Source organism: Vulpes vulpes, chromosome 2 (assembly GCF_048418805.1).
Source record: "Vulpes vulpes isolate BD-2025 chromosome 2, VulVul3, whole genome shotgun sequence".
NCBI classification, from domain to species: Eukaryota; Metazoa; Chordata; class Mammalia; order Carnivora; family Canidae; genus Vulpes; species Vulpes vulpes.
Genome location: NC_132781.1, coordinates 17416498 through 17437995, shown reverse-complemented (window position 1 = coordinate 17437995; position 21498 = coordinate 17416498). Strand labels below are relative to the sequence as shown.

Below are 21498 nucleotides of genomic sequence, written 5' to 3'. Positions count from 1 at the left end.
AGAAGGTGCCGATGAGCCCCCACTAGTGGAATCTCTAAGTCGGGGGTCAGCCTCCAAGATCAGAGTCCCCCCCCTTCCTGGGTACTTTGCGTTTGTCGGGTTTTTGTTAACCTCTAGTGTAGCTAGGGTGGCCAACCATCCTGATTCACTCTGGCCTGGGGAGGTTGTCAGGAGTTAGGACTTTGAGCTTTAAAACCAGGATGAATTGGTCCCCCTACTGGTCTCTCCCCTAACTGTCCCTGATGCATTCTATTGAAGTCCCACACCTCTTCCCCTTTTGCTTCAACCACACACAATACCTGGCTAGTGGCATGTGAATCTTTTGGTTTCCTCCCGGCCTGGCCACAAAAACTTTGCTGAACCACTGTACCCATTGCTCAGAAATGTGTTACCTGCATGGGCTGGGCTCTTCAAGTGCCTCCTGCAGGCCAGTGAACCCCAAGAGCTACTGAACACTTACTATGCACAGAGGGTGCACAAAAGTCCCTGTAGTGAAGACACACCTGAATCTCCACTGTTCCTCAGATGTGCAGTGCTACGGGTCTGTCGGGGATTGAGGGCAGGGCTTCTTGGAGAGGACCTGGGATTGTGGGAGTGTGGTGGCACACCCTGAAGGAAAGATCTTGTGAAAAAGGTGCAGATGTGCAAGAGTACGGGAGGTTCCGTAGAAGAAGAACCAAGCAGTCCAGGGAGGACAAAGAACTGGGGAGAGCTAACAGGTGCACCAGGGTGGCAGGAGTCACTGGCCCGTCACCCTGAGGTGCTTCACTCAGCAGACACAGAGGTAGCAGTCTATGAGGGGGGTCCACTGGCCAGGAAGGGTGTGGCCCCTTCCCTAACCTGATGGGAGAACCCAGCTTCCACCCTCCAGAAGCCCACCCCAAGCGGTCAGGGCAGTGGCTCCCTGGTGTGGCCACAGGGCAGTTTGTGGGGGACAGCCTTACCTTGTGTCAAATGCTCTAGGGCTAGAGCAGTCTTTCTCACCCTTGTCTACATGTTACAATTGCTTGGACAACCTGTAAAACTTCTCATGCCCAGGATACATGCCAGGCCAATTAATCAGACCAGATCAGGTTAAGACCCACACATGGGTATGTTTAAAAGCTCCAGGAAGAATGCACATGTACAGCCAAGGTGGAGAACCCTGTGCTAGAATGATGTAGGGAAGAGGCGGGGAGGGCATGCTCACAGAGGGGTTCCTTTGGCAGGGAACTTACCAACTGAACCAGAGGGGCCCAGGACCTCCCAGATTCCCTTACCCCATCCCACCTCCCTCCTCTCCCATGTGTCACAAGAAATGAAAGGACATAAAACGGGGAGTAAGAATGAACACACACTTTTGAGAAACATTTTCCATTCTTGTAGGAAACAGGTCTGTGTGCTGAAGGAAACACCAAGTGGAATGGGAGTCTGAAAATCAGAACTAGTAGGTTTCAGGTCATTTTTGGCCACATCCCGAAAGCCCCACAGAACAGCCCAGAGCTGCCACTCAGCAGGGAATTTTGTATCTAAAAGGAACCAACCCAAGTGGACACCCGTTTCCTCCTCTTCCAAATACACCAGGCCTCAGGCCCAGACTCAGCACCCGGCAGACCAGCCACAGGTAGGGTTATGTCGCTCCCTAGTGGCGATGCCTGAGTACAGCTCCATCCTCTTATTTCCAGAAGCTTCCCCTGACAAATCTCCTCTCCCACTTTCAAGTAGGAAAATACTTCAAGATGGAGAACCTGCCATGTGAAGCACAAATGCCTTATAGCCTGTACTCAACCCTGGAATTCTGCCCATAGTTCCTGCCCCCCATCCTGGGTGTGGGAGGTCCCTCAATGCCATGGTTGGGAGCTTGGGCTATGAGGCCAGACAGATGTGCGGCCTAGAGAAAGTCACTACATCTCAGCCACCTGCACGATGGCGATAATACAGGACCTGATTCAGAGTGTTTGTAGAGAGCAGAGGGACGGCCCTGGAGAATAACCACACCTGACTTCCAGTAAGGGCCACAGACCAGCAGTATTAAGGGTCTGGGTTTTCCTCTGAATGAGAGACATCCCCAACCCCACTGAGACAACAACAGATAATGCTTCTCTCTGCTTTGGATGCTGGGGCTCAAAACCAAACCCAGAATAGTTCTAGAAGGGCTTCACAACTTGCACTTGCATTATTTTTTCTTAGTAATGACACTAATCTTATTTGTTCTTGGTCCTCATTTCTTCCTGTTGTATTGTTAGTACCTGTAAGTCTCCTCAAATCTTTTCTGGAATAAGATAGGATATAAACAAGTGAGATTTTATTTTGGACATTGATAAAAGTTTTGCTCTTTATACACAGATCCCTACTGAATTCAGCATTTACTTTAAAATGGTATCATCTTTGATTAAGACAAAAGCCTTCTGTCTAAAAAGACAGTGGTTCCAAAATACACACATCAGAATTACCTTAGACTTTAAAAAATATTCTAATTTAGAAGGTTTGGGAGAGACCCCAGGAATCTACAATTTCAAAAAAGTTTCCCAGCTGCTTCTAAGGTAGCCAGCCTAACCCTGGCCATGGAGCTGTGTGTGAGAATCTCAGGCCTGAAACTTTAAAAAAGAGTAGTGACAAAATAGAATTTTCTAAATAAAATGTAAACCTCAACTTTAACTGATGTTTCAATAACAAGGGGTATAAATCCAAATCTGCAAATCAGACCCATCTAAATTCATTAAGGGCAAAAGATTTTGGGAAAAACCCAGCAGTGAGGCCTCCTATGAAATCAAGACACTCCTACTTATTTTTGGGTCCTTGAGTTTGGTTTTTCTTTAGGTAGTTGCACCTGGAGCAAATTCCCCTGGAATGAAGCTATTTCCCGGTTCCTTGTCTTCAACAGGCACACTCAAATCTTGTATGAGGTTGCAGATGCCGCCAACAGACCTGCCTGTTTTAAGATTTCACCCCAGCTCCACTAGAGGGTGCTCCTTCCCTGGCCTGGAACTCTTCCCTACACCGGGGGTGAGGGTGGGGGGGTGTTGGTGGTTGATGGAAACAGTAGCACCCAGTAGGCCAAGGTGTGTTTCACACAGGACACTGAAAGTCAGCTTGTGCCGTCCCCGTCTCTCTGGGCCTCCAGACACCCTGTGGCTGCCATTCCCTAGCCCCAGGCGGCAAAGACCCACAAACTGCCTCTATGATTTTTATTACAAAGTGGGGAGGATGGCTCTGAAAGTACAGCAGGACGGAAAGCCTTACTTCTGGTACATCAAGGCCAGCACTCACTGTGAAGTGTGCGAACACACTGGTGTACACTACGAACAGACCTATCACAACAGCAAAGCAGGGGGAGAGGTGCTAGGGGGACTTTCTGTGCCCCCAAGTCCAGGTCTGCAGGGCTTAGTTGTTCCTTATACACCTTTCCTCTAAAGGATGCTCTTTGGCAGGATCCTCAGATGCCCAGGGAATAGGACAACCGGGTCTGTGCATTAAGAACCTTTTTTATAGACTGCTAAGATCCCTCTGCTGGCAGGGGTGCTGAGGGTGCTGCAAATTTCACCTCCCCAAAGTCAGACCTAGGTCTAAAGATGCCTAGACAGCTATCTACCCTCTGGGCCACCATTCGTACTCTGGTGGGGCCCTCAACCCTTTTATGAAGGGGTCACAGTTCCCTCCCCTTCCTTGGAAATCCAGGGCCCCTGTTTAGCACAGGGAGCTAGGAGCCATGGAGAACCCACCAACTATGAAATCAGCACCTGGGAAACCCATGTTAAAAATCTGTGACAATTATGAAACATTCGCCAAAAAGTATGCTAGAAAAGACCAATATTGCTACAGAAACAGGTGGGAGGTAAATAAAGGAGGTGGAATAGAACACACATAGAGAAGGAAAAGAGATGACAGTCCAGGTGACCAAAAAAAAAAAAAAAAAAAAAAAAAACCAGGACACACATGGGGCAAGGCAATCACAGGTGGAGTTAATACTGACCAGTGGTCCAGTTCTGGGAAATTCTCAGTATTATTTTACATCTTGCTATAAGGTACTGAGCCTGGGGCTGGCAGGCCTGTGACAGATGAAAACACACGCTAGGTCTTTCTAGTACATGCAGTGCTCAGCTACAACAGAGCAGCTGGCTTTACAAGAAATCCCACAACACACCAGGTACTGATATAGCCTTAACCTGGGGTTGGTCAGAGAAGGAAAGAGGTCCTGGTCTGACAGCAGAGACACACAGGACACCAGGGCTGTCTCCGGGGTGGGCCCTGCCCATGCTGGCTGGGAAGAATGGGGGACTGGCTGGCAGATGCTAGTAGATTTCGGGGAAGGGAAGAGAGCCAGAGAACCAGGGATGCTGAAACTAGAGAAGACGCTGTGATGGTACATCACTAACCCCCATGCACAGTGGCTTTCGGGATGGGCGGGGGGAGGGGGGCGGTGGGGCGGTGGTGGACAGGGGCAGAGGCCCACCAGTGCCTGGGCATGATGCCAAGTGGCAGTCCTGAAACCACAGCAGCCACCCATTCTATTAACCACTGGGAAAGAATCAGTGATTAGGGGCCTCAGTCCCAAGACTGAACATTCTCAGGGAATAATACTGGCCTTATTTTAGAAAGGAGGAACACCCAACAAGCTTAATGTGGAAAATCTTACTTGCTGACTGCAATGGCATCGGTGCCTCTGTTTCCTCTAGGTAGCTGCTTCCAGGGAAGGGTGACAAGTACCAGCAGTTAGTCATCTGCCTGTCACTGAGGGTGGGTGATGCTGGTAGCAAGAGCATGGAAATCCATGTGTTACAATGACACGGGAAAAGAAGGCCTCCTTCCCCTCCTTCTTTTTGCTTCTGCTCTGACCTTTCCACGAGGAGCCAGAAAGGCCAGATGGTGATGAAGCAGACAGTCCTACCTACAAGGCTCACTATGAAATCTTCTCAGGGTGCGTGTTAGCTAGAAACCAACAAAGCTGTTCTTTCCCTCCCGCTTCCTTCTTCATCCCTTACCCTTCTGTCACTTCCTCCCCCATGAGGGCAAGGGGGGGGGGGGGAAGAGAGAGAGAGAGAGAGAGAGAGAGAGAGAGAGAGAGAGAGAACAGGTACTCCTTTCACTTCCTAAGTACTGTGCATCTTGGTGGCACTAGCTCCCCCTCCATGGTGTCACAGACAACAAGGCAGGTTTGAAACTCCCACCAGGTTACAGATGACAGTTACTTCCAAGTGGTCTTCACAGTTGAGAAGGGCATACATTTCAGGAGGCAGCCTCTGGGCCCCCCCCATTCTCTCACGCACACACACTCACACAGATTCAAACGCAGTGGGAACAATGTGCAGCCACTGGGCTCAGTCAGCTCATGTCAAGTATTGCACCACGAGGAACATGAGCACACAGGTGAGCAGCATCCCACCGATCATAAAGTACTTGTCCTGGAAAGCCCGCTTCTCAATGAGCCGCATCACTGTGTTGGACAAGCCCAGCATGTTGGCAATGTCAAGGATCTTCTTCTGAGTCCCCTGGGGGCAGACAAGAAGAGAAAGAAAAACAATGATCAGCTCTTTTTGCCAAGGAATGGGACTTTACCAACAGACAGTCTCCTGGTCATGCCTGAAGCATATAAAAAGCAGCATTAATCAGAAACAGATTCACGCTTATGGTCAAATGACTTCTGATCAGGGTACCAGAGCAAAGCAAGGAGGCAAGAAAAGTCTTTTCCACAAATGTGCTGGAACAAGGGACTCTAGGCACATGGGGATCACAGACACACACACACACACACACATACACACACACACACACGTCTCATATATGTTATACCCATGTATGTGTGTGAAAAGATCCTCAATTCATATTATGCCCCCAAATTAATTTGAGATGGATCACAAAATTAAACACAAGCTTCTAAAGGAAAATAGGAGAATGTCCAAAAACTGGAAACCCAGGTGTATACCAAGCACAGAATAAGCAAACGATGTACAGTGAATCTTTGTACTAGAATACTACTTGACAATAAAAAGGACCTAATGACCCACATGGAACAACATCAAAGAGCCTGGAACACATTCCTGAGAGGAAGAAGTCATACTTCCGAATACATTTATGTGAAGTTCAGCAACAGGCAAAACTACTTAATGGTGAGATAAATAAGAACAATGGTTGCCTGGAAGGAGGGGTAAACTGGCTGGGAAAGAAGGAGGGACTGTACAGGGCCAATGGAAATGGTCTGTCTAGAGAGCAGTGTGAGTTACAAAGGTGTGCACACTTGCCAAAATTCAATGACCTGCACACATTAGATCTGTGTGCCTCTTGTACATTATATCTCAAGAAAAAATTTTTTACAATGTCTTATACATTTTCTTAAAAAAAAGGCAACATCAAAAAACTTTTCCTCTGCTTCTTAACTCCCAAACCCTGGCTATCAGCTTGTTCACCTTGTAGAATAGAAATTTCTGGGATTCTTCGGCGTGTAACGTGTGGGTCAATGTCCATGTTTATCAAAGGGTCTGAAGGGTACAATTACCAGTGCCATGATCCCTTACAAAACACCACCAAGCCAAAAGGATATTTTACTCCTAAATCAACAGCCCAGGGATCCCTGGGTGGCGCAGTGGTTTGGCGCTTGCCTTTGGCCCAGGGCGCGATCCTGGAGACCCGGGATCGAATCCCACATCAGGCTCCCGGTGCATGGAGCCTGCTTCTCCCTCTGCCTATGTCTCTGCCTCTCTCTCTCTCTCTGTGACTATCATAAATAAATAAAAAAATTAAAAAAAAAAAAAAAAAAAAAAGTTATCTAAATCAACAGCCCATAGCACCCAGCCTGCCCCTCCTCTTGGCTTTCTAATTTTTGTTTTTAAGCACAATTTCTTATGAAGTAATAAGTTTAAATGACTCCTAGGACAGACCCCACAGCCTACTTCCACACACATCACCCACTTCATCCTTACGGATGGCATCTAACCTAATGCCCTACGTGCCTTTTTTAAATCAACAATGCATTAACGAGCAAGAGAGAAGAGGAAGAGGTGTAGACAACATGAGGCATCACAAGACAGGAATTCAAAACCTAGGTTCAGCCCCACAATGACAGACAAGCCTTACTGAAAGACATCTCTCAAGTCAAACTTTACTGTTGCGAGAAGGCCAGAGACATGTTTTTTCCATGACAGTAATGGTAAAATTTAGGCGCTCGCTAAAGATTCTGTTTAGCTCAGATTATTTTATTACTATATGAAGTGTAAGTAGCAAATCACTAGAAAATTAACATAAATTTCAAAAAAAATGTATTCCTTTCCAACCCCAAATTTCCCCAAATCATGGCCCAGTTCCTTCATGCTCTCTCCTATGTTCCTTTCAAATGGTTTAGGCAGAAAACCCCAACAGGACTGGGGTGGGAGGAGGGAATCAAAAGACTTCAAAAGACAGGTAGGCAGCAGATGTCCAGAGGAAACTGAATCAGAAACCTCACATTCCAACCCCAACCACTTTGCCAGGCTTCCCGGCACTTCCTTCTGGGGACAGTGTAGGGGCAATGTTACTTGGACTCCCCAGTGATACAAGACTTTGCAAGGACATGAACATTTGTTTTAACAATAAGCTCTAACTAACCCCACCTCCCAGGTACATGGGTACGACATGGGGAGTCTTGTCCTAAAAGACTTTTACTAGGGCGCCTGGATGGCTCAGATGGTAAGTGTCCAACTCTTGATTTTGGCTCAGGTCATGATCTCAGGGTTGTGAGACTGAGCCCCTGATCAAGACCCAGCATGGGTCTGCTTAAAATTCTTTCTCTCTCCCTCTGCAAGCTCCGCCCCTCCCCCCCAATCAAAAATAAATAAATAAAAGGGTTTTACTGTTTTACTGGGTTGTGGGCAGTTTTCTAAGGAAAATGTAGATTAATCATCATGTATCAGTTGAGATTACTGCAGGTGGCCACTTGGAACGGTGGCACCCGTGAAGCTGTCAAGAGAGCATACTTCAGGACCACAAGCACCACCACAGCCAGTGGCAGGTTAATTGTCCCTCGCGGCTCGCCTGACCTTCTCCCTGGTAAAGATGGCAGGGGCTGGTCAGCAATGTACCAAAGGCCTGTGGAGCTGACAGGCTCAACGAGGTCCAAAAAAAACTAAGATAAAGTTCACACTTCCGAGTGACTGTTTCTCACAGCTCAGTGGCCGGGACTGCTTCGTTCACAGGGGACCACACCCTGATAATAGGCGCAGCCCACACCCCATTATCCATCAGGGCTGATACAGGAAAAGGGCTGAGGCTGAAACACCACGATTGACATCAGAATCTGTGTAATGTTTCTGTAAACCACTCCCGGGGAAGGGGTGGGAGGCAGGGGGGAGTTGGAGTCTCAGCCAATGGGGCAGGGCTTCTAGAAAACACCTGTGACTACCAAAAGTACAGAGGTGCTGTAGCTCAGCAGCAGGTGCTCTAGAAGCCATCTGCCACCAGGCAGCTAGGGCAGCCCTAAGCCCCCACCACTCACTACTATCCGCTTCGGTTACAGGTGCACAAAAGATGTAGTGTCCAAGGTGGTCCACAGGAGGGGCTCTCCAAGAAGCCACGGAGGGGGAGGTGCCACATACGGCCGCATCTGCCTTCTTAGAATCATGGATTCTATAATTTCTGAAATTGTGGAATTTCTTGGATCTTACTGGTTCCTTCTGTAGCGGCCACTGTCATGAAAGGTTCGGGACAGGGAAAAGGACCTAGGTACCAAGAGATGCCAAATCATGCTTCACAGTGAGCACAAGAAATAGCTACTGGTAAAGGGAGCATGGTGACCCGTGGACTCGCAATAATTCAGCTCCGACAGGAAGGACCCCAGGCTCCATCAAAATCTCAAAATGTGAAGATAAAGAGCCGAAAGGTAAATGCAGGTACCAAACTGTTGGAGGAGGCCAAGACAAGGGGCCTGGTCCCTGTCCCCCGGAAGTGCCCCACCTTCAAAGTCAGTCTCTGGGCCCTTAGTCCCTCCAGAATACTGTGCCCTCCTCCAATGAGGTCATCCATGCCGTGGTGAATTTTCTGGAGGGAGGAGTTGAACTGCAGCGAGTCATCCATTGGGATGGTGGTGTCAGAGTCCTGTGAAAGAGACGCAGGCACTGGATTAGCTCTGCTGGCTGCTCGGCTCCTGGGATCCCGCCGCATCTGGCCACTCTGCCTTTGGGCCAAGGCCAAGCTCGAGGAATAGCCAGAGGGAATGGTGCAAGAATCAAAGGAACCGAATAGAGAGGAAAATGCAAAGCAGAGACCTGGGTGGCCTCTGTTCGCTCAGAGCAAGAGCAACCTTCCTCAGATGTGGCACTCTGCAAACGAATCCATTACATGAGGCCCGTTAACTCCTGCCTCTCTGCCATGACCATGGTCTAGGACAGATGTCGGTCCTTCAAGGCCTTGCTGGGCTCCTCCTAAAGGCTTTCTCTGACCATGAACTCAGCCTGTTCCACACGTTCCTCTCCTTTGCTTTCCCTTAACGCAATATTAACTGTTTGCTTTTGGTCTGCAGCTGTTTTATCTACAGCTTATCACTGCAATTAGATTGAGACTAAGGGTAGAGGAACCTGTGCTTTCCATCGAAGGCCAAAGCGTGGCCCGGATGGGACAATTCTAAGCAGGCAAGAAAGGTCTGGAACGAAAGGGAGGAAGGGAAAAACAGATGTTGATCAAGCCCTTTCCACTCTGCGTGCACATTGCCCTAAGCTCCCTGTATCTTCATGCAGACATTACGGCGTAATTACCATAGCATTCCCATTTTAGAGGTGAAGAAACTGAAGCCCAGAGAGGTGGAGCGGTCTGTCTCGGCTCATGCAGAGCTAAGTTCAGTGGGACCTGCATCTCACTACTGAGAGCAAGCCAGCCCTCCTAATCATCCTGTAGAGACCAATTGGAGACTGGCCCTGGAACTCTAAGTTTACACCAAAGTAGACTGTATACAGCAGTCAGGACTGGCTGTAATGCTGTTTTTTCCTGCCTCCTGATGATGGCATGCTCTTCAGTCTGCCAAGCAGTGCCATTCCCATCTCTTTTGATCATCACGAAGAAGCTAAACCATCTCATCTTTGCTCCCGAGTTCAGAGCCATTTTTCATGCATCTACCCTCAATCCCCGCAGATGACACGCTTCTCACAGGTAGGAGCCATGGCTTTGTATTTTTCCACAAGCTTTACTCTTGGCACCCTCCATGGTGTTCTGCACACGGCTAATGGTCAGTGGGGCAAAGACTCCAGTGTTTGAATGAATCAACGAGCGGCTCTGACAGGCATTTGCAGAATGCCTTTTATATACAAATTTTTCTTACCCTCCCACCTGAAAGGGTATATATAGCTCATGGGGAAAAATGTATTATAGTTGCAGCTCACAGAATGACCAGCAAGTACTTCATTTGGCAAGTCAATTTTCTCTAGGGACACTGTCTACACAGTCCCACACCAAGCTGGTAAGAAACAAAATAATTCTGAGTGATCGTCCCAGGCCTAAAACAGGCCTGAATACCCAGTGCTGTATCAGACGCCCACACATCTTTTAGTGGGTTGGATAGTTCATTGCACCTTTTGAAGAGCAGCTATGAAAATCTGAAACTTATAATTAATTAATTAAAATTTTTTAAAAAATTAAAAAATTTTAAAAATTTAAAAATTTAAAAAAATTTAAAAAAGAAAATCTGAAACTACAAAAAAGACAGCTATCCTTACCATTAGACCACCAACATGTCCTCGTTACACTTTTGAATTGTTAATCATTGTTACGTGACTGCTTACCCTAGAGAAGCAAAAACTATGCAGGCACATTCAGGGAAATTTATTGCCAGTGTAGACACAGCAAAGAGACTTAAACATCTGTGAAATGTGGACTGGTCTGAATTCTGATGGCAGACTTTGAAAGCTAAGATCTTGTTAGAAAATGAACCTCTCGGGACACGTGGGTGGCTTAGCGGTTGGGCGCTTGCCTTCGGCTCAGGTTGTGATCCTGGGATCTGGGATGGAGTCCCACATCGGGCTCCCTGCAGGGAGCCTACTTCTCCCTCTGCCTGTGTCTCTGCCTCTCTCTCAGTCTGTGTCTCTCATGAATAAATAAATAAATCTTAAAAAAAAAAAAAAAAAAAAAACCTCTCTGTAAAACAAAACAAAACAAAACATAACATAACAAAAAGGCCTCCAAGCCCAGCTCACTTGATGAAAATATATTACACAGGACATGAGAAAGGCCAGTGTGCTCTATAGCCATGTGCAGGAAATGAGCCCATGGAGACCCGAGGGCAGGGGCAAGGGTATCCCAAAAATCCAACATGTGAACCAACAGGCCACTTTTGAACAGGCTCAAGTTAGGCAATCTGTCCAAAACAAAGTATCTGTTAACAAATTCCTTCAAATGGCTGCTCAGGTTAGGGGCAAAAACATTTTAATGCATCTGACGCTGGAACCACACACAGACACAGCACAATGGTGACCGCCCGAAGGCAGCTTTGAAATGCTGCCCTCTTGACAAATGGTCTCCATTCTAATCATCTGTCTCTATCTGATCAGAAAAACGTTTCCACCACGTGAACTTCCACCTCTCCGTCAAACCAGGTCATTTTTACCTCTGCCCATTCCCTCAATTCAACTGCTTTCTTTTCAGGTTTCTGTATTAGAAAAAAAGAGATTTCCCATCTAGGTCTAGTGGCTGTGGCAATGCACAAAGTCCACCGTCATTTCCAGTTAGTCTCCTCTTGCTCAGTTGGCTTCAGATACCCCCCAAAAAGGATGAAGCTCCAAGACCCTAGCTGCAGCTCCAGTGAGCCTCCCAGTACCTGCAGATCCCCACCCCAGGAGCCTGGCTTACGTTAGTGGTGAAAGTGCGAGATAGGAGCGCCTCTCGCTGTCTCTCCTGCTGTTCCCTCGCGTATCGCCGATGCTGGAAGTTACTGAGAGCAGTCTGCAGATGCTGGACATCATACTTTAACTGGTCAACACGACTGGAATTAATGGAGAGAGAGATTACATTCCGGAAACTCAGGCAGCACACTTAGAGTAGCCAGGCTTTGCATTCAAGATGTTTCCTTACTTCTCCCTACATCACTGTGTGTTATCCCCGCTAAAATCATCTGATTTTGATCAAGGATATTGAAACTAAAAGCAGCAGCCTGTGGTCAAAGCAAGGTTGTAGCACACAAGATTCCAACAGCTTTACTTAAGCATCTGCTGGTCTCTGATTCTGGATGCATGACAGGGAACAGGTGACAGGAAGCAGGCTCAAAGACCTCTCCCTGACCTTCTATGGATTAGATCGCTTTCCAAGAAGCCCAAGGGCATCTTTTGAGTAAAGCATCAACAAAGTTTCATAAAACTTTAGGGAGCAGGGGCTGGGGTGGAGGTGGTGAGGGGAGTTTCATTTTAATTTTATGGGGGAATATCAAACATTAGATCGGTAGTTCATTATAAACTGAAGTGATTAAGGGCAAGATTTCATTTCAACCCAAGAATGCAGCGGGAACCAAAGGGTAGGGCAAATCTCCCTGGCAGCAGCAGGATTCAAGTGGGCAATCTGGTCAGAAAAACAGTACTTGGAGGCAAAATTTTAGAATGACCCAATATAAAGAGATATGACGCTTCTGAGCCACCAGCCTCACAGGCTTTTTATGTTGAGGAAGCATCCCTGAAGTGGAATTGTGCCCTTTAGGGACTTTGCCAGCTTTATCTTTACAGAGTCTCAGTTTTTCAATGTGTAAATGGATTTTCAGAATATTCGATAGCCTCCCCTGGGCTAGCTCTGATGGGCTGGGGGTGTCAGAGCACTCACAGTTTGGCATTCTGTCTTTTGTTAGGGGGCTCCTTGCTGGACAAAATCTCCAGACGCTCTAGATGGTTGAATATCTGGTCTATGCTTGCTTGGATTTCGTTTTCTACTACTGCACAAAAGAGAAAAAAGAATAATTGCTGGAAAAGAGACAGTGAACTTAAATTAGAATGATACATTAAACACATCTTTTTTCCATATCCAATAAATTCAAAGAAACACATTTGAAAAGGGAGAAAAATGCAAGTACCACTGAATAACAGGAAAAAATTCAAGTTACACTAAGTGACTCTGTAAACATTGTTCTAAATAGATACACGCACACAACACACACACATATATGTAGCTGTTAAAGCCATGACAATGCCAATTTTTTAAAAAGCTAGATAAATCTGTAGAAATAAATTTCCTGCCTTTAGAAATGAAATATTTTAAGCGAAATGCAGTATCTTCTGAAACAGAACGAGGTCTCTTTTCCTTTGAGATTATTCTCAGATACAAGTTATAAATATCTAGTATAAAGGCTGCCAATTGAATTCCCTACAGTAATGAGGTTAAAAGAAAAAAAAAAGCACAAAGGGGAAGATTAGTGTGTGAAACACAGAGAAGCGCTCCCTTAAGGCTTTCCATAATAATGGGCAAACTGACGTTGCAATCCCCAAAATAGACCAAATATCACTAGGAAAGGCCCAGGAAAGAATCCTCAGAGGTAAAGATATGATAAATACACTCATTTTCCTTATCCCTTTTGATAAACAGTCGAAATGACCTCCTTTCCATTTCTAATCGTGTGACAATGAGAACGCTGGGAAGGCAAACAGAGCCCATGGACACTGTGCACAAAAAAAGGGCACCCAGACTGCTTCTTGCTGAGTAAAGTCATGACAGCAGACAGTGATGTCACCGTCCTGGGCCAACCTACAGCTAACAAACACAGTTTAGATTAGAACAAGGTGGGCACAGAACCCAGAAAAGAGACACTTCTGAAGCTGCAGAAAGAAGGTACTAGTGGACTGAATACGGTGCACTCACAGCCAGGTAGGGAGGTGAGGGGGTGGCCTCCACAGTGTGTGGGTAACCAGCGGTGCCCCTATGACCAGCTCTGGGACAGGACCTTTCCTTCTAACAGAGAAGAAACTACAAAACAAAAAGCAGTGCTCTTCTCCAAAGAAACTATGGTGTGGGAACTAAACCAATTAATATTGCTATTCGTTTCTGAATAATCCTCCTAAAGAGCCACAGTTCTCAGCTCAGAAGAAATGACCAATTCCAGTTAAATATCCCTGAAGTGGTATGGAGTACATTCCTCTAAGGGCTTGGTAATTAGATTAAGACAGATGGAGGAGAAGAACGTCCATTCCCATAGGGCCATGTCAGGTTGAGTGGAGGGGTAATGGGGGATAAGACTTGTGGGATTCCACAGGGTGCAATCAGGGAAGTCAGGGACTTTGCCAGAGGGTTTTTCTGTCCACCCCAACAACAGAACTCATTCTGCGCTGAATCATTAAACCCCTGAGGCAGAAATGTGGTCAGGAAACCCAGCCCATTAGCATCGTGTCATCAGAGAAAGGACTCTGGTCTCCATAGTTAATTACTCACAGTGCAGAGACTGCTTGTCTGCCGTCTCCAGGCGTGCCATGTGAGACTGGATCTCATGGACCTGCCTATCAAAGGAAGAGAGAGGAAATGAGTGAGACAGGAGTAATCAACAGTGCTTCGGTCAGGAAAGACACGTTTTCTGATGCCAACATGTAACTGATTTAAATTGACAGCATCACTGAACTGTAAAATTTGTAAGTGGCACTTTAGGCCACATGTTTTGGCATGATTTCTAACATTTTAACATGAACATGAATAATAATACCGACAGGCAGCATTTATTGAGCCCTTGCCACATATCAGACATCCTGCAAAGTCAATGACCCCATGAGGAAAGTACCATTATCATCTTCGTTTTATAAATAAGACGACTGTAGTGCAGAAAGGTTATGTAGCTTGTTCAAGGTCACACAGCAAGTGATAAACCCCAATCTGGACCCAGCCAATCCCACTCTCTGTTCTTTGACCCAATGTGCCGAGCGCTGGTCTGTACTAGGGAGGGCCAAAGGGCAGGACAGATATAATCCTTGTCCTTGAGAAACAATGTAATTAGGAATGACAGGCCAGAGAGACATGAGAAGTCCCAAGAAGATTTGAGGGAGCACTAATACATATAAGTCTAAACAAAAAGAAAGCTGAGGAACTGTGCCTGGTGGTGCCAAGCAAAGGCAAGCACACAGGAGAGTAAGCTGGAGGGAACAGGTGGGGTGAAGGCAGTTCTGAAGATCATTTTGAAGACATGATCTACTGAGGGAAGAGATGAAGAAAATGGTACCCAAAGAGGCATGTCAGGTGGATTACCATCAGGCTCGCCGGCCTGGAAGGGATTTGGGGTCAGAGGGGAGAAGGGATGAGGCTATCAGTTGGAGATGATCAGAGAAGGTCCTGAAAGATAGAGATCTCCTGTTTGGTAAACATCTTTCCCCAGCAATACCAGGTGATTGCTATCTCTTTTGGAAATGCAACACTGTACCCTGGACCTCTGGCACAATCCCAGACATCAGGCCCTGGAGCACTCTCCAGAGGCTCCCCTGGGCTTGGCCAAGGTTACCCTCGGAGCCCTTCCTGTCAGGCCTGTGTGATCAGTACTGAATACTGCCTCTGTTGCCCCCAACAACTGCCTCCTAGTGTGTCTGGTCTTTCCATAGTAGAGGCACATGGGAGGAGTCTGCTGAGCTCTTCTATCACCTCCAACCCTTGAAAGATTAGCAGCCATCCTCCACCATGAGCACCAACTGTGAACCCAAATTTACTAATGCAAGCCAGGAGTCCAAAGTTGGTTTCAACCTCTCATCTTTTCCCAGGGCTTTCCTGAAACCTCTAAATAGGACCCATGGCACCAGAAGCAAGGCCAGCTCTCTAATGACCCTGAGTGCGCCTGGGTGAGACGCATGGCCCTAAGAGGAAACTAGAAATCACTACTAGAGATGGAGAGACCAGACTGCTACTCCAGTCAGGTAAGTCCTGAGAGTTTACAATGAGGGCACATGAGATTTGGAAGCAGATACAGGAATGCAGCTTGACTTAAGCAACATCTGGATCAGGGTTACCATAGGAACAGCAGTAGAGGACCGCATGGCAACGCTGATGGAAAGGAGAATTAGGATTTCACAGAAGGCCTGAACATAGGCAGTGAGGCAAATTTTCAGTGGTAGCTTCATAGAGCAAATCTGAAAATTAGCAGCATCACTGACAGGAATGGAACATAATACAAAAAGGGGTTGGGGGCAGAGAGTATCCAAGACAACTCTGAATTTCAAAGTATGAGACCTGTCCCACCTGCTATTAACACTTATTACAAAGCTATAATAACAGGGGGATCTGGGTGGCTCAGTAGTTGAGTGTCTGCCTTCTGCTCAGATCGTGATCCCAGGGTCCTGGGATCAAGTCCTGAATCAGGCTCCCCACAAGCAGCCTGCTTCTCCCTCTGCCTATGTCTCTGACAGTCTCTCTGTGTCTCTCATGAATAAATAAATATTAAAAATAAAAACAACCCACCAAAGCCATAATAATAAAAACAATATGGTAGCAGTACAGAGACAGACAGACGAACCCTGACCCCAACCCTGACCAAGAAGCAAAGAATAGAGGTTGGCTAGAAAGAGCTCTCCATGTTTGGGAACTCAATGACATAAATGAGTGGAAAAAAGAAGGTACTAGAGTCAATGCCAAAGGCTCATTTTGTTACCCATATAGCAGACGATATCTCACATAATACACAAAAATAAACTCCAGATGGTTTAAAGCCCAAATGGAAAAAGCAAGGCTTTAAAACTTTCTGAAGAAACTGATGAATCACTGAACTCTACCTCTGAAACTAATAATATACTACATGCTGATTAACTGAATTTAAATTAAAAAAACTTTCTGAAGAAAATATAAAAGTGCATATTATGACCTCAGGTTAAAGAACTTCTTAAGACAAAAAACAAAACTATTCCCAAACCTCACAAACCACAAGGCTGGTAAATCTGAGTCCGTGAAAACAAAAAATTTTTCTGCAGCAAAGGTGCCATGAAAACAAATAAATAATAAAAGGCAGAGACTGGAAAATACCTGGAACAAGTAAGAAAGGACTCTTGTCTAGAATATATAAGAGGAATGCTACAAGTCAACAGGAAAAGTCAAACAGAGAACTTCTGTAAAATGCGCAAACCGCAACTGACAGTAAAGAAAACCCAAACAGTCAATATAAAGAGATACTTCCCTTGACCAGCAATCAGGAGAAGGCAAATTTAAAATAATGAGACATCACACCTCATTGGATTGACAAGTATTTTAAGCTTTAAGGATGAGGGCTTCATGGCAGGCTAAATGAGGTACCCAAAGGATCCTAGGGGAGATTTCTAGCATTCTACCACAAGGCTGCCTTTGGCTTTATGTTTTGTCCAATTTTTTTTTTAAGCCAACATATGAAATTTGTACATGATTCTGTGCTATAAAGAGTAGCTAGACTGGGTGACGGGCACTGAGGTGGGCACTTGACGGGATGAGCACTGGGTGTTATTCTGTATGTTGGCAAATTGAACACCAATAAAAAATAAATTTATTATTAAAAAATGAGTAGTTAGGATATTGTACTGCAAAATAAATATTAATGTTTTTCATTTAGGCTAAAATAGTAAGATGAAATTTGTCAGGGATGAAAAGTATTTTGACTTTTTAAAAAAGTCACATGTACAATATTGAACGGCACTCCATTCTGGGAGCCATCTGTTCAAGGACCCTGTCTATTAAAGGCTTCCCCTAATGGAAGATGATGAAAAGATGACTGGGAAAGAGTCTAGAAGTCAAGTCACAAAGAGGAACTGTCAAAAGAGCTAGTGATAGTAAGCCTCTGAGGAAAGAAAAGGGGGAAAAAAAAACCCTCTATATTAAAACAGGGAAGTTGGTGCTCTTCAAATATCTAGAGTTGATATACAGGAAAAGGAACGGGCTTGTTCTCCATTGCTGCTCCTTAAGGGAGATCCAGAACCAGATTTCAAGATGACAGATTTCAACTCAGCATACCCCCTACCTCTCAAAAAACCCCGGAGAATAATTATGAACTCTCATTCTTCAAGAAAAGGAACAAGGAAAAGGAGAGTTCCTGCATGTCTGCCTTGGATTTTATAAAGGGTCTTTCTGACCAAAGTGTGTTGGAATGGAAAATCTTGCCAGTCCCTTTCAATTCTTTAAAAAAAAAAAATTTTTTTTTTTTTTTAGATTTTATTTATTTATTTGAGAGAGAGAGAGAGAGAGAGAGGAGAGCACACAAGCAGGGGGAACTGCAGGCAGAGGGAGGAGAAGCAGGCACCCCACGGAACAGGGATCCCAGGACCCTGGGATCATAACCTGAGCCAAAGGCAGATGCTCAACCACTAAGCCACTCAGGCAAAAAAAAATTTTTTTTTAATTTTGAGATAGAGCACACGTGTCTGCATGTGTGCAAGCTGGTGGGCAGGGAGCAGCAGAGGGAGGAGGAGAAAGAGAATCTTAAGCAGGCTTCATGCCCAAGGCAGACCCCAATCCTGTGCTCAATCAACCCTGAGATCATGACCTGAGCCAAAAACAGGAGTCAGACTCCTAACCAGCTGTGCCACCCAGGTGCTATCCCCCTTCAATTCTTAAATTCTATGAGGACAGAGGGAGAGATGGTTGCAACACCTACCCTTTAAACACCCTTCATTTGGCTTTTACTGGTTTCTAAGCTAAAACAGGTAAACTTTAAGTTGTCGGGAAACATTACTGACTTTTCCCATCTAAGCTCTATTATAGGCTTTGAATGAACTAGAAAAGATACTGCCAAGAAAATGATTCCAATCTCTATATTTCCTACCTGAGAGGAAATAAATGCAAAATAACCAAGCAAGTATTAATTAATGACAGGGTGGGAACTACAGTATGCTAAGCGGGAAATCTGTTTTATTTTTTTTTAAAGATTTTAAATTTATTTATTCATGAGCGACGCAGAGAGAGGCAGAGACATAGACAGAGGGAAAAGCAGGCACCCTGCAGAGAGCCTGATGTGGGACTTGATCCAGGACCCCGGGATCACACCCTGAGCTGAAGGCAGATGCTCAATCACTGAGCCACCCAGGCATCCCAGGAAATCTGTTTTGAACTGGGAATTCACAAACACACCTGAAGCCAATACGGAACAGGTGATACACAGGTATGACTTGGGAGTGTGGACACTAGAAACTGCTAAGTCCTAGCCCCATTCAGCACGGGGTCCATGGTGGGCTTGGGTAATAATATAAACAAACAGAGACCCTAATAACAAGTCACTGTTGCTGACTCAAAAAAAAAAAAAAAAAAAAAAAAGTCTGCAGAAGATCCAGGAAGAATTTTAAAATGAAGTTGTCTTTTTAAAGTCCATGGAACCACCCTAAAGCCCCTTCATATACACCCACTTTGTATCCCTTATGCCTCTGACCACTGTAAGCAGGAAACAAAGTTTTGGAGTTAAAAGAAACTGGTTTCAAGTTCTGGTTCCACTACATAGCAGCTGAGGGACCATGAGCAAGTCATTTAACTCCTTGACGCCTCAGTCTTAGGTAAAATAGGGTATTAACAATCACAATTATTTAAAGGCTCATAGATCCAAATGCAGTATGAAACTGCTGTGTAACCTACATAGCATCACAGAAACCTTAGTGGTTGTTTTTACTTAAAAGTGGTGGAAACCATCTGGCCATTTTCATCTCCCTGACCTTGCTTCTACCACATTTAGCCTCTCACCAGAAGGCAAAATCAAAAAAAGGTAAAACTGACCTTGGGATAAAGTAATAGTTGTTACACCCAACTGCTCATCAAAATCACTTGGGAGAGCTTGTTAAAAATAGAGCTTCTTCTGCTCCAGACCTAATGAATCAGAATCTCTAGAGATAACAAGGTGCAGAGCACTGAATGGTCCTGAATGATATAGAGGACAAGTATGGGCACTGGAATATCGAAAATAGAAGCCTGGCTACTTATTCCTCTATGATGTTCATTCATAGTTTTATTTAGGTATAAAATGTTTATTCTGATTTTCATCCCCCTTTTTTTTTTCTTTTCACTCGTTCATGTGGTGATTCAGGAGCTTTCAAGACACCTAATTTTAAAATATCAATCTCAAAATAAATTAATTAATTAATTAAAATAAAATATCAATCTCCTTCCAACGTACTTTCAGGGACACCGCACAAGATAACCATCAATTGGGTTCAAAGTCCCAGCAAAATTCATATGCTCGGTTACTGCCGTGTCAATTCAGTTAGACAATCGTTAATTTCTGCCAACTGCAAAAGTTAACTGCTGATGCTCACAGGGTTGCGTGTTCCTCTTTAAGACACTCCATCACCAGTTGTTATGAAGCTGAAAGGAGCCTCGGAGTTGAACCAGCCTCAGACATTTCACAGATCAGAAAAATAAGGTGAAGAAGTCTAGAACCAGGACTCCCAGATTCAGCACTTGAGAAGAAAAGACTAACTGTAAAAGACCAACCCTTCCTTAGCAACATGAGAAATGCCATTCCTTTTCCAATGGACTCACAGGCTGAATTTTTTTTAATCCCTTCCTGTAATTTTGATGAGACCAGGGCTCCAGGGTGAGAACCATAGTCTGTCATTTTAATACGGTTACAAAGTAGGTTCTGTAGTCTCACTCACCCAAACCAAACACTCCATCACTACGGCCTTTAGTATAAACCAGATCAGAATAAAAGCGCGGGGGGGGGGGAGGGGGGAGTGTCGCAGCAACAAGCTTAGTGTCGATGAGGAAGGAGCAGGTGCTGACATCATTTAGGAACTGTGAGCTACAATGAAACTTTTTCTGACGACCTTAGTCCAGGGACGGCTCTTTCTAGATTGCTAAAGAAGATTCCGCTCCTTTACCCTCCATCGCATCCCGTCACACCTTAGATCAGTCTCCCGACTGTCCAACAGTAAACTATGTGGAGGGGCCCTGACTTCCCACCAGCTCTATCAATCCAGAGCGCTGAGTTGGCAGGTGCTGGACAAAGCATTATGATCCATAAGTGTGGCTTTCCCCTCGCCCAGTCTACCCAGCAGGTAGTTGCGCCTCGAAGATCCCAGGAGCCGACCGGCCCAACGTCCCCAGGCATCAGGCCGGACCCTCCAACCGCCGCCGACCTGGGCACCCCGCCAGAGACTGAGCGCTTCCGAGCTGCCCCGGGCAGCGCCCCGCCGGAAGGACTCGGCCTCTACACCGGCGGACGCCCGAGGCCCCAGCCAGGGGAGCCGGCCTCGCCCAGCCTGGCTGCGCCCCCGCCCGTGCCCCGACGCGGCCCTCACTTGTGCGTTTGCTGGTATAGCGGCTCCATGTCGCCGGCCGCGCCGGGTCCGGCCCTGGCTTCCTCGGAACACGTCCTCACAGAGCCCTTTCCGGTTTCCGGCTTCCGGCTTCCGGTCGCAGGACCCGCCCCCTCCTGCCAGCCAGGGCTGCCCCCGGGCGCGCCCGGCTGGCGGTGGTGGCGAGAGAGGAGGAGGGCAACGGGAGAAGAGGCCCGGGCAAGAAGGCCAGGTGTAGTCAGAGGCGCTGCGGCAGATCGGGGACGAGGAAACGTGGGTTTGGGCCGGGGCCAGTCTTCAGCATCAGCTCAGGCGTTGACCAGGGCAGTCGGAGAGGACCGACGTGGGGTCCTCAGAGCCCGGCTGCGGGAGAGCAGGTGGATGGATC

At 46.2% G+C, this 21498-nt stretch overlaps 1 protein-coding gene across 3 annotated transcripts; it reads right to left on the bottom strand.

Moving 5' to 3' along the window:
* Positions 1-1320: 1320 nt before the first annotated feature.
* On the bottom strand, positions 1321-21226 carry GOSR2 (golgi SNAP receptor complex member 2). 3 transcript variants are annotated; one of them, XM_025999499.2, is made up of 6 exons: positions 21114-21226; positions 14335-14399; positions 12739-12875; positions 11782-11914; positions 8902-9042; positions 1321-5468 (listed from the first exon to the last, which is right to left on the bottom strand). In XM_025999499.2, exons 2-6 carry the CDS (start codon positions 14389-14391, stop codon positions 5307-5309), a joined length of 630 nt encoding a protein of 209 aa, XP_025855284.1. In that variant the 5' UTR covers positions 14392-14399; positions 21114-21226; the 3' UTR covers positions 1321-5306. The 3 variants fall into 3 exon arrangements, with proteins under 3 accessions (XP_025855284.1, XP_025855283.1, XP_025855285.1); XM_025999498.2 differs by having other exon boundaries at positions 12739-12847; positions 21114-21220; XM_025999500.2 differs by lacking the exon at positions 8902-9042 and having other exon boundaries at positions 12739-12847; positions 21114-21213.
* Between the last annotated feature and the right edge of the window lie 272 nt (positions 21227-21498).

What these genes read in the sequence shown, in the direction of transcription:
- GOSR2 (XM_025999498.2), bottom strand. Translation starts at nt 21,142, where the DNA reads ATGGAGCCGCTATACCAGCAAACGCACAA. An exon ending in AGACAAGCAGTCTCTGCACT is followed by an intron (nt 12,848 to 14,334) that starts GTGAGTAATTAA and finishes TCTTTTGTGCAG; the next exon opens with TAGTAGAAAACGAAATCCAA. An exon ending in AAAAGACAGAATGCCAAACT is followed by an intron (nt 11,915 to 12,738) that starts GTGAGTGCTCTG and finishes CATTAATTCCAG; the next exon opens with TCGTGTTGACCAGTTAAAGT.